Genomic DNA, 14,261 nt, shown 5'->3' with positions numbered 1-14,261 from the left:
ATGTCACTACTGTTACACAATACCAAAAAATGTTGCATATAAACAGTAATGTAATTTGTCTGTGAAGCCGAGGGTTCCTTTGTTAGTGAATATTATTATTCGGAACGTTCGAAATGTGAAATGTGTGTGTGTGTGTGTGTGTGATTCAGTAAGATTTCGATTTTTAGCGTAGCTTTAGCAATTTTTCAGTCATATAGCTACTATGTCTGCAGTGTGACAGTTTATAGTGATGCCTGGCACTGGGGCATCATGTCGCAGACATGTAGCATGATGTCCCACCCAGCCATATTATCCTGACACTAGGCCGACCAGTGTTAACACTAACCTCTTAATGCTGAGCGCCAAGCGAGGCAGCTGTTAGTACCATTTTTGTAAGTCTTTGGGGTGATTCAACCATGGATCGAACCCGCAACCTCCCGCATCCTAGACGGACGCTCTAACCACTCAATGTGAAATAAATGTGTGTCATTTTAACAGATCCGATTTTATAAACACAATTTGAATAGACTCTTTTAAGCAAATAGGCATTAATCAATTAAATTGGGACTGACGGGCTAGCAATTAGTGATACCTTCGAGCAATTACCGATATCTTAGAGCAGTTAGTGATATCTTGGAGCAATTAATGATATAGTGATATGTAGACATTTTGATCAGGAACAATAAACAAATCATGACAAAAAAATTCAAGATGAGTACATAAATCGAGATTGCTTACAATTAGTTGATGAAGAAACGGGTATTTTACTTTTAATAGCACTGATCCATTACTCTCTGGCTTTTATATCCACAATAAAACAACCCATTTTGACAATTCCCCATTAGTGTTTGCTTTTATACTCAGCATTTTTACTCCTCATTATGTAAACGCCAGATATATTAAAATTAATTACAAATGGGATCCGCAACATGCTACTACACTTTTTAAGATTTAGACAGTAACCAGTCAAAATGTGACAACTCTAGTACATATTTCTGTTCATGATAGCATAAGTATAGTTGTGCTCGAGTTATGGAATCAAGTATGGTTAAGTGTAGCATCTAGGGGAAACAGATATGTTACTTATGTTTATTTCGCTTGAATAATAATTCCATTTCAATACTTTGCAATCATTTTCGAATGAAGAATCAAATGATGTTATACGAGATGGATATGAAAAAAGTCTGGAGGATAAGGGAACCATCTTTGAGGAACTAGGAAAATAAATAACAGAAAATGAAATTACAAAAGCGATGCGAAGTCTCGAAACAAGAGAGCTGGGAAGATATTTTAAATGAGTATTTTAGAAACTGGGTGGAGATGCTTCGACCAAATATATTTAATGCAGTGTGTGATAGTTGTCATTTTCCTACACATTAGGTCTGGTGACCTATATTCAAGTCTGATGATGCTTGTAATACTGGAAATTATGGAGGATTATTTCAGTTTTTACTTTTTATTTCGCATTTAAAAAAGTATCTACCAGCATTTTAAATGAAAGACTGTTGAACTGGGCTGATAAAAATGACAAAATATCAAATGCAAAACTTGGTTTCCAAAAAGATGTTGGAACTACTGACGCTAGTTTTGTTTTACATCGTTTGATTAATATATATATATATGAGTCAAAATGAAAGATTTTATGCATTTATTTTAATTTTAAAAAGTCATTTGATAGTGTTTTATATAAATGGTTTGTGTTTGAAGTAATTTAGACAAGATGTAACTGGCAAAATGTTAAATGTTCATCTTTCTATGTACAGTGTACTTAAATCCCGTGTTTCACATTGGGGTATTAGTAGTGCCAGTTTTGAGTATGGAGTAGGTTTGATACAAGGTTAATTATTATTTCTATAGTGTACTTAAATCCCGTGTTTCACATTGGGATATTAGTAGTGCCAGGTTTGAGTATGGAGTAGGTTTGATACAAGGTTAATTATTATTTCTATAGTGTACTTAAATCCCGTGTTTCACATTGGGGTATTAGTAGTGCCAGTTTTGAGTATGGAGTAGGTTTGATACAAGGTTAATTATTATTTCTATAGTGTACTTAAATCCCGTGTTTCACATTGGGGTATTAGTAGTGCCAGGTTTGAGTATGGAGTAGGTTTGATACAAGGTTAATTATTATTTCTATAGTGTACTTAAATCCCGTGTTTCACATTGGGGTATTAGTAGTGCCAGTTTTGAGTATGGAGTAGGTTTGATACAAGGTTAATTATTATTTCTATAGTGTACTTAAATCCCGTGTTTCACATTGGGGTATTAGTAGTGCCAGGTTTGAGTATGGAGTAGGTTTGATACAAGGTTAATTATTATTTCTATAGTGTACTTAAATCCCGTGTTTCACATTGGGGTATTAGTAGTGCCAGGTTTGAGTGTTGAGTAGGTTTGATACAAGGTTAACTATTATCGCCACCGATATTATTTTCATTATTTATTGAAGTTAGAAGAGTTGACTTTATTTTTTACTATGCGTGCAGACTATTTAGTTTTATTTGCAGAACACATCAAGTATTTACAAAATACCATTGATAATTTACTGTATTAAATGGAATCAAAATATTAATTTTTATAAAACTTAAGTTATGGTCTTTAGACAAGGTGATTCAGTAAGACAATGCGAAGTATGGAATGTAGCAGGGAGTAATATTCTAATATTTATTTGTTCCAATTTCGAATCATGCGACAGAGTTATTTTTTTTTTACCAAGCTGATGCCATTGATCATGTATATCGATATATAGAAGGATTTTACAATATTTGTTAAAGGTACAAAAAATATATCTACTTCTGACGTCGGTGTATACGGTGAACATAGAATAACCCAACTTAAATATTTAATGTTCGTTAACTTAGTTTAAGATAGGTTTAGAATGAAAAATTCTGCAAATATTATTATGATCACTGCATGTAGGCAGGCATACATTTAAAACGAATCAATACTATCAATTGGGTTACATCCCTAAAGGATACTTAAAACAGATTTGGTGAAATTTGAATGATTCCTGGCTCTGTAAATTGCTCTTAGTTTATTCCCATTTCAAAATAAAGTTACATGCGCTTTTCTATCTGACTAGAATACTAAATAATAAATTCTAACAAAATATCTATATAAACAAATAAAAATTTACTTAAGCCTCTAAGATTATTTCAAATTCCTGTGTAACAATAAACATCGATCAGCTTTGACAAAACTCCGAGTGTCTTCCCTTAATCTGATAATTAAAACTTGGAGATAACGAAGCAATATAATACGCTTGAAAGATGTTGTACGTTCTATGATAAGTATGATGATAAAATGAATATCATCTTCATTTAGTATGTTCTATGATAAGTATGATGATAAAATGAATATAATTTTCATTTAGTACGTTCTGTGATAAGTATGATAATAAAATGAATATCATTTTCATTTAGTATGTTCAATGATAAGTATGATGATAAAATGAATATCATTTTCATTTAGTATGTTCTGTGATAAGTATGATAATAAAATGAATATCATTTTCATTTAGCATGTTCAATGATAAGTATGATGATAAAATGAATATCATTTTCATTTAGTACGTTCTGTGATAAGTATGATAATAAAATGAATATCATTTTCATTTAGTATGTTCAATGATAAGTATGATGATAAAATGAATATCATTTTCATTTAGTATGTTCTGTGTATACCATCTTGCAAGTAAACGTAATTCAGATGTACTTCTGGAACCAACCATCCATTCACAAGCGCATTGAATTGTCAACTTCTACTATTAAGATAATACTATGATCAATAGCTAATTTTGTTTATGAAGCATTTGAAACAAGAGATTATTATTTCTAGAGTAAATTATTGCTAAGACTGTACATTTGTTCCTTTCTAGATATTGACGATTACCGCTTTGAGTTTCTGCTTAAAGCTGTACATAGAGCATTTTATAACCACACAATATTTGTAATATGAACTCTATAAGCATGTAAATGTTTATGATAATAAGTTATTGAATTGAAGTGAGTACTAGGATATGGTTAACACGGGTAAATAAACTGAGTATTAAGAGATGGTTAACATGTTTAACTGAGTACTAGAGGATTATCATGATTAATTGAGTAAAAGAATATGGTTAAGATGTTTAACTGAGTACTAGATGATTAACATGATTAATTGAGTATTAGGATATGGTTAACATGTGTAGTTGAACTGATTATTAAGAGTTTAATTGAGTACGTTAAAAAGTTTGGTTGATTGTTGTTTAATGGCACATCAACACAGGAAAAGTAATATCTAGAGAATGTGCTTCACAAACCAGTGAGCTGAATTGGCCTGGGACTGGACGGATTAGAACAAGCATTCATCACTAGTCCAGCATGGTAGATGGTGAGCTGCCGTGTTGAATATATAGCAAATAAAAGTATCATTTGTCTGGAACGAGAAGGGAAGAAGCAGTGAATATATTATGACCATTTGATGATTGAACGTAGAAAACTACAATTGCACTTATCTTTTTGCCAGAGCAATACCGGCTGGAATGTTGTATGCAGCCTCTCCTTGCTAATAAATTTGACCCAGATAAACAATGAAAGGAAAATAAACCCGTATCTCGTAAAAGCTAAATCTGTATAAAAGCTACGGCTGCCAGAGCAGAAACTGTTTGAAGCCCAGAGTCGAGTTATTAAGATGGCAAAGAAGAATTTTGCAGTCAGCGTGGGACTGATCCTGTATTCTGTGCTGACTCTAGCAAAGTAAGTTGATCGTCTATCTTTCTGTCTGTACTTATGTCCCATACACATTTCATATGTATGGACACATTCTTCTCAGATTTGATTTCAACATTGTGAGACAGTTATAAGTTCTTTAATGCGACTTTAGAAACTGTTTGATGACATACAACCAGAGAATATCTTCAACCGGGGGGGGGGGGGGGTATGTAGATTATAAAGCTAATTTTGGCTCTGTATTTTAAGTATTGTGTATTTTCTATATTTAATATATTTTATTTTAAAACAATCTTCAAAGTTTTAACATCTTTGCTTGTTACATTTTATCTTTGCTGAACTTCATGTTTATTTTAGTATTAAAGGATTTATCTTTCTTAAGTGTTACTCTTTGTAATATCACTGCATATTCAAAATCAACTCAATATAGTTAGTACTGTGCTTACTTGTCATTATATATATATATATATATATATATATATATATATATATATATATATATATATATATATAATGTAGTAAACTGACTACGAACAGTGCAAAACTAGTATCTAGCTAGCCTAAGCGCTTTCGACTCTTTATGGGTCTTTTTTAAGGCAAATACACAACAAACAAAAAAATAGACAAAACAAACAAATAAAACAGACAATCCGTTGTCTTTGTCAAATTTTACATGACTATGACTTGCTGCTGATGCTGAAATATAATTTATATTGACCTGGAAATCGATGAGTCATAGCGTCATCTATTATTTTTTGTAAATTTATGTAAGCACAAATTATATCCCGGATTGGGTGACTAATAAGCAAATTTAGAGAATTATTGAAAAGAGAGCATGCCGGCAGCAGAAAGGTGATTTTATTTGTGAATGTCTGTCTTGTTCTAGTCTTCTTGTTTTAAACCACATGGTTTCAATGTTCTAAGGCGGCGTATCCAGTAGGATTCCTTTCTTTTCCTGGTTTTGGAACTCCATGTTGGGTTGTGAGCAATTGCAATAAGTGTTATATCACTGAAAGTGTGGCCATGGGAGGAGAAGTGTTCTGCTCCTGGGCTTCTGTACAGCTTCTTTGTCATCCAAGAAAAGGAATCTTACTGGATACGCCGCCTTAGAACATTGAAAATATATGACATCTTTGTATACCTGCCTGAACGTCACTTTTCCCGAGTCCTTCGAACTGTCTTCGGATTTTGACATTCTCACATATATGCTGGTATTTAACAAAAATAGGAATGAAGGAAAATGTTTCATGTAGTACAATATTGCATGAATGATATTTGATGAATGTTGCTCATTGTCTCTAAACTGTATGAAGTGTTAATATTATGAAATAATATTCTTAAACTAATTTAAAAATATATTTTGATATATGCGATTCGTAATGTTTGTAAAGTCAATAGCTATATATTAAATTTATTTACGGTGTCAAGTCTTTACTGCATCGTTTAGTTTGATTAATATGTTATATTTATAGAGTAACAATTCATTTGTTAAGTTTTTAATATATTACGTGACACTGCGTAAAATTATATGAAAAAATGGGGAATGTGGGGGTATTATGTCTGAAGTTTTATTAATTTGAATTCACATAACATGAAATTAAATGATTTAAACCAATGAATGAAATGATGAATTCCGATTCAAAATGACGTGATATTAAATAAAAGGATTTAAAGAAGAAAATGGAATGATGGAATCTGTTTTCAAATGACGTGGCATTATATAAAATGATGCAGTCTAAAATGAAATGATTTAATCCAAAACGTGAAATGCTGAATTTAGATTCCAAATGATTTGTTATTGAATAAAATGGTCTGAAGAACCGAATGGAATAATGCATCCAGATTCCAAACGACCTGGCATTAAATGAAATGTATAGAAAGTGAACGGTCTGACTGGGAAGAACACTACACTGTAAAGTCAAACTGCAAATCGTCTAGCGTAAATCCAAACATACACGGGGTGGGGGGGAGGCTGTTATCCATGATGTATGGTATCAGCAAGCCCAAATTTATAATCCTGAGAAGTATGTTAATCATTCGGTTGAGATTTTTGAAGAACAAACTTGGACAGCCAAGGTGTTTCCGTTCCGATGATATAAACAAGAACTATGTTGTCCAATCAGCATCAAGTGATTTGATCCTCATTAACGAATGTGCGTGTGTTCTTTAACATTTCTCCACCTTGTACTGCGTGAGCTTGAAAGGTTTCCAAAAATATGGGCAGCCGTCGCTGCCAAAATTACATTAATCAAATGATGTAGTATGAAATCAAATGATTTAACCCAGCAAATTAAATGATAAATCCAGATTCCAAATGATGTGGTGTCACATGCAATGATTAACGAACAACACCGAATGATGAATTTAGATTCCATAAAGTGACTATCCACATTTTAGACAACATAATTTCATTTAATACTACGTCATTTGGAAGCAGATTCTATCAATCCGTTTTTTTTTAAATCATTTTATTTAATACCACATTATTTGGAACCTGAATTCATCATTTCATCTGTTGGGTTTCATTTAATAATACGTCATTTGGATTCAGAATCCAATTGTTTAAATTATTATTATTCTATTTAATTCTAGATCATTTGGAATATAAATTCATGATTTCATTTGTTGTGTTAAATTATTTCATGTTAGACTACATCATTTCATTTAATAGCACGTCATTTGGAAGCAGATATCATCATTCCGTTTTGTTCTTTAAATCATTTTATTTAATACCAGATCATTTCAATTAAAGCCAGATCATTTGGAACCTGAATTCATTGTTTCATTTTTGGGGTTCAATCATTTCATTTCATGGTACATCATTTCATATCACACAACATCATTTGGAATCAGAATTCATCATTCCGTTTGTTTGGTTAAATCATTTCATTTCACACAACATCATTTCATTTAATACCACGTCATTTAGAATATAAATTCATCATTCGGTGTTGTTCGTTAAATCATTTCATGTGACACCACATTATGTGGAATCTTGATTTATCATTTCATTTGCCTGGTTAAATCATTTGATTTCATACAAAAACCTAGATCAATCAATTAAACAGATTAAAATCTTGATCTTTTTTATCAATAGTAATTGCCATATTTGATGACCTGACCTAGCACAGACAATAAACTAACAAGTTTCTCGACACTTTTTGTATATATCTTACATCACTGGACGTACGTACATGGGCATAACGTCGAGTTCTATATTATACCAGGCCCCAAGAATGTGAATAGTTTCTATCCATGGTAATATGACACCCAGGCTGAGTGGCCCTTTGCTGTCAATACGACTCTGTGATCCTGATGAATTCCAACTGGCTGGTAGTAAATGCTGTATACCTCTTGTTATCAGTCTACTGGTAGTAAATGCTGTATACCTCTTGTTATCAGTCCACTGGTAGTAAATGCTGTATACCTCTTGTTATCAGTCTACTGGTAGTAAATGCTGTATACCTCTTGTTATCAGTCCACTGGTAGTAAATGCTGTATACCTCTTGTTATCAGTCTACTGGTAGTAAATGCTGTATACCTCTTGTTATCAGTCTACTGGTAGTAAATGCTGTATACCTCTTGTTATCAGTCTACTGGTAGTAAATGCTGTATACCTCTTGTTATCAGTCCACTGGTAGTAAATGCTGTATACCTCTTGTTATCAGTCTACTGGTAGTAAATGCTGTATACCTCTTGTTATCAGTCCACTGGTAGTAAATGCTGTATACCTCTTGGTATCAGTCTACTGGTAGTAAATGCTGTATACCTCTTGGTATCAGTCCACTGGTAGTAAATGCTGTATACCTCTTGGTATCAGTCCACTGGTAGTAAATGCTGTATACCTCTTGGTATCAGTCCACTATTAGTAAATGCTGTATACCTCTTGTTATCAGTCCACTGGTAGTAAATGCTGTATACCTCTTGTTATCAGTCCACTGGTAGTAAATGCTGTATACCTCTTGTTATCAGTCCACTGGTAGTAAATGCTGTATACCTCTTGTTATCAGTCTACTGGTAGTAAATGCTGTATCAGTCCACTGGTAGTAAATGCTGTATACCTCTTGGTATCAGTCCACTATTAGTAAATGCTGTATACCTCTTGTTATCAGTCCACTGGTAGTAAATGCTGTATACCTCTTGTTATCAGTCCACTGGTAGTAAATGCTGTATACCTCTTGTTATCAGTCCACTTAGTGATCAAACACTATTGATGCAGACGTCAATGACTTAATAATGATTGTTTGTATGCATATAAAGCTACTAAAAAAGGCCTTCTTAATTCGTGTATTTTCCAGACACAAATGATTATTTTAAATGGCTTTATGAACAGTCTTTAAAATTGTTGGTATCCCTACCAGTTTCTAATTTGTTGGTCTCAACTGAATGGTGTACCTATATTTTTTGTAATTTCAAAGGATGTGCATTTTAAAACCAAAAGAATACATGACAATTTTAGAAACTCTGACACAGTAGACACATAAACTAATGAAATACACCCGTTTTCTATGCCATCATTTTTACAGCTGTTCTAATGGTATACCAAAGATATTTTTTCATCTATTGCAGACTAACTAACAACTGAAAATAATATAAAATATTTTAAAAAACACTTGATATTGGTTTCCTTTTATGATATGTAAATTTAAAGAGTTGTCTAAATTAACATAAATAGTAAATTTCTTATTTAATAAAATCCAAGTCACACTCAAATTAAATTAATTGCATACAGACACATTCTTTTAAAACCTACAAAACAGGGATACATGATTTTTACCATAAAAACAGGGACATATTTATTTTAACAATGTTTTGGCAATAAATATCTGCTTTACAATACCTAATATACACGTCTTTTGCAATGTATATGTGGTTCCAAGAAACAATGTATCAGAATTTTTACCATCAGAACGGGGACACACAAATATGTACAAAGTGTCAGACATTATACAATAAAATTGGCAGATTCCTTAAGTATGTAATGTGATTCTAAATAACTATCAAATTTATCCAAACGCTGCAGCAATCTCAACTCTTTTCACATAATTCCCTTTCATTTTCACAAACTAAATTGAAATATCACGTTGATTTTTTAAAATGTGTTTTATGCAAATATAAATAGAAATGAATCGTCGGAATTATGTGCATTTGAAACATCCCACACTCCATTACAAACATATTAACAATTGCGGTTGTGGATGGCGGTGCTTAGTCATAGATTTCGAAAGAAATGGATACGTGAATAATAAACAGTTGCCTCCCGTGGAATGTTTTATGACGAAAAATAGCAACGATCATGCTTGTCTGTATCACCCCAGCATCATGTTTCTGTAATTTTGCTAACTATTTTTGTCTTCATAATTTTTTCTTGTCATGAATTAAACAAATCCGATATGACTATGAACGTTCTATCTTCACATATATATATAACTGTTGAAGAATGAAATTATTTAACTACCTGTTTCAGTTAAACTAGACATTCATAAAAAATACAAAGTTTTTATTTTGGTATTAGGTTTGATTTATTCGGAGATAAAAGACTACAGTTATGGCTGATTAAAAAGATGCGATATGGACAGAAAGATAAATTGCAAAAATAATAATAAGATTATTATTCTAATTGCTTCAACTTGTTGCACAAATGCTCATGTCAATTTTGATCGTATTTGTGATACAAATGCTTTAATAAACTTCCATGTTAATGTTCACTTCCCAAAATGTCTATTCTAATGATAATAGTCTCTATCAGTGTTACTTCTAATATAATTTAGCCTAATAGTATTATTACCGTTTACTGATCATACACTTTTAAAATAAACTCAAGGACAATATAATGCCTAGTGCACTTTTCCCTTTATGTACTTTTACCAATAAATGACCAACATATGAGAAATAGAGCAATATATACACTGTTTTCTTGATTTGTGGAGGCATATGAAACTGACAGGATTAGATTTTTGGAGACAGGCCTGTTATTAGTTGATTTAAACTGGGCCAGTACTGAAAAGTTAGACGCTACCATATAAATAATAATAATATATCGTTCTATGTCGATGTGTGTGTGTGTGTGTGTGTGTGTGTGTGTGTGTGTGAGAGAGAGAGAGAGAGAGAGAGAGAGAGAGAGTAACTGTCTTTATCCCAATGGTTAACGTTTTCTTTTCACTTAGAACTCGCTATGCTGGTTTTATGGGTCTTTTATATAAACCCTGATGAAATCTATTAATGACGCCTTTCCTTTGTACTTTCACAATTCATTGTTAAATTTGGGTTTATTCAAGCATATCTGTGTTCGATTTCGTCACTAAACACTCCAAAGATGCAACTGATTATTATCGTAATTATTTCTTTGAAACAGAGAAGAAAAGAAAGAATCCCCACATAAATATGTCGCTAAACACTGTTATTCGGTGGCGACAAAGGAAGTTATATATATATATTACTTCGACAAATAATGCACATGTACGTAATCCAGTAATGTAAGCGAGAAACAACTTGCTAGTTTAGTGTGGATGCTACGTCAGGTTATCAAACGCGGTAACTATTATTGATGAAATAAGATTTTAAAAAATGTAATCTCCTTAATTGATTGATCTACGTTTCTTGAATCTTTAATTGTAAGCTCGCGTAGTGAAATGCGGAGAAATGTTAAAGAACACACGCACATTCAATTAATGTGGATCAAAAACACTTGATGCTTTTGGAAAGTATAAGTCTTATTTATATTATCGGCACGGAAACACCTTGGCTGTCCAAGTTTCGTATGCAAAAGTCTCAAACGAATGTTGAACATGCTTATCTAGATTGTAAATCTAGGCGTGCTGACACCATTAATCGTGGATAACAGCGATCCCCCCCCCCCCCCATGTTTAGATTTACGCTAGATGATACGGAGTTTGACCTTACAATGTAGTGCCGTTCCCGATCAGACCATTTACTTTCACCACATTTCGTTTTATACCACGTCATTTGGAATCTGAATGCATTATTCCATTCGGTTATTCTGACCATTTTATTTAATACCAAATCATTTTGAAATCCAAATTCATTATTTCATTTGTTGGATTAAATCATTTCATTTTTAGATCACATCATTTTATTTAATACCACGTCATCTAGAAACAGATTTCATCTCTAGCCCGCCTTGCGGGGGGTGGGTTAATTGACGGATTGTGCCAACTTAAAGATGTCCGCTTTATTCAGATCTGATTATCTAGGAGATGATCGCCATCAGTTTTATTGCCGGGATCGAGTAAAAATTAATATAAAATGTGGAGTTTAAAGGTGGAAAAGATAGAGATATCTGAGCAGATATATATAATAGAATGACACGAGCCCCGGTATATGAAAACAGCAATTTAATCAATTGCATAAACACTTTTGATAACACATTATTTTAGGAAGATGCACTTCTTTTTTAAATAAATCATTCACCGAATTTCAAGCACAAATAAATTTATATAAACAGCCATCTGTTTAAATGATAGAATTGGTTCATCGTAGAATCGAGTAAACAAACGAAGTCATTACCTTGTACAACTTCATAACCTGTGCATTCCGGTTCACTCCAACGTCACGGTAGTTGTTCTTCTCAGTCCTTCCGCTCTTTTGTTTTTCTCCTCCAACCTCCATACATAATCGGTAGGTGGATACGTAAACATGTAGATACGTAGATACTTGTATCAGTAGAATACGTCAGTGGATACGTCACTGTATACGTCAGTGGAGCTATTCCTCCTTTAAAATAAACAGAGAAGCAACCAAAATTTTCTGTCGGTTATTCTACTATGAATCGATCATTATTCCCCTCTCGTTATGGTCACATGTAGTTCTATCGGAATTCAGACACTGAGGCTGTCTGGTCAGCTAAAGATGGCAGACCATAAAAAACGTAGTTTTTTAAGATTAATATACTTTCTAATGGCTATTCGATTCTGACTCACATTAACAGCACACGGGACATAACAGTTCCATTCTCGTGTCAATTACACCAATGACTGATTGATATTCATTATATGCATGAACTATGCTATTTTCAGCGAATACACACATTCAAATCTTTATCATACGTAAAATCATCTAAGATTGGTGAATACAAACGGATTCTCGTAACTCATACCAACTAAAGTAATTCATGAAATCTTAGAATACCCAATCCCTATGCAAACAAGACGACAGCTTCAACAAATTCGTCAAACGTATATAAAGAAGATTATTGTACGAATTCAGGTGAACACAACCACAGTTATACTCATATCAAGAAAATTGATCTACGAATTTAAGCAAATAAATACAAGCAAATAAATTAACGCAAGTCATAATATTGATATCACCAAATTATATGAAATTGACTCAAATACCTCGTGCTTCAAGCTTTGTTTGCTTATAGCGCCAGAATTGTGTTCGTTGACTTTCCAGACATCCGGCTCTTTTAATAAATGTTTTACGAGAGAATTTCTTCCAAATTTTCTCTCGAAGCCTCTTATAGTCTCACCCTTGCAGGAAAAATGCAGACTAATTAGATTTTTCGATGGGGGCAATATTTAAAGCCCACGGAATTTCGTGTTCAAAATACGCCCCTTATTTAGCGTAACCAATCAGGGTTAAATATTTTTTTCCGTCTTTGATATCTAGGCGCCAATATTGGTGTTAGCCTGAACCCTACTTTGCCGAACAACTGTTATGGAGAATTTCAATTCTGACTGTTCCGATATGAAATCGAAGTTTAGCGTCACGTTTTTAAACTAATGATTTAATATGTTGAGTTAAATCATTTTATCTTAGACTACAACAGTTTATGTAATACCACGTCATTTGAAAACAGATATCATCATTTTGTTTTGTTCTTTAAATCATTTCATTTCATATTATGTATTTCATTAAATATCACGTCATTTGAAATCTGAATTCATTATTTTATTTTTTGGGGGTTCAATCATTTAATTTCGTCCTACATCATTTCATATCAAGCAACAGCGCTGGGAACCTGAATTCATCATTCTACTTGTTGGGTTAAATCATTTCATTTCACATTACATCACTTCATTTAATACCACGTCATTTGGAATCTAAATTCATCATTCGGTTTTGTTCGTTAAATCATTTCATGTGACACCATATCATCTGGAATCTGGATTTATCGCTTCTTTTGGTGGGTTAAATCATTTGATTTTACACTACATCATTTGAGTGATATAATTTTGGCGGCAATTTTGGCGGCGACGGCTGCCCATAGTGTATATGTGTAGGGTAGGCGGCAGCCACATTGGGGTGAGTAATATAATTATGGCGGTGACTGGTGCCCATAGTGTAGCTGTGTACGGTAGGCGGCAGCCACATTGGAGAATTAGCTGATAGAGCAAACTAACAAATGTCTAGGTTACATATTTGTTTAATGGTTTTTTATCACCGTACCAAATTCAAATTCAAAAGCTCTCTCTCACTGAACTCAGATGAAAAGAAATAAGGTCGCCTATGCATCTGGTGATTTCGCGACCGGTTAAGTCCTGAACTAGTACCATCTGCAAAGTCATGGAAACAATGATCAACAACCGACTAAGACACCACCTGGAACAAAAC

At 33.0% G+C, this 14,261-nt stretch overlaps 1 protein-coding gene across 1 annotated transcript in view; it reads left to right on the top strand.

The window, feature by feature from the left end:
- The first annotated feature begins 4,553 nt into the window (after positions 1-4,553).
- The window catches only part of LOC149801208 (complement C3-like), a 346,536-nt gene continuing 336,828 nt past the window's right edge, over positions 4,554-14,261 (top strand). Inside the window, exon 1 of the mRNA XM_089955247.1 lies at positions 4,554-4,712. Coding sequence (XP_089811373.1) covers positions 4,648-4,712 — 65 coding nt within the window. The 5' untranslated portion in view covers positions 4,554-4,647. The remainder of the gene's footprint in view (positions 4,713-14,261) is intronic.

This window comes from Sinohyriopsis cumingii, chromosome 4, assembly GCF_028554795.1.
Source record: "Sinohyriopsis cumingii isolate HCF-2022 chromosome 4, ASM2855479v2, whole genome shotgun sequence".
NCBI classification, from domain to species: Eukaryota; Metazoa; Mollusca; class Bivalvia; order Unionida; family Unionidae; genus Sinohyriopsis; species Sinohyriopsis cumingii.
Note: the sequence above shows the minus strand (reverse complement) of the source record. Positions and strands in the feature narration are given on the sequence as shown.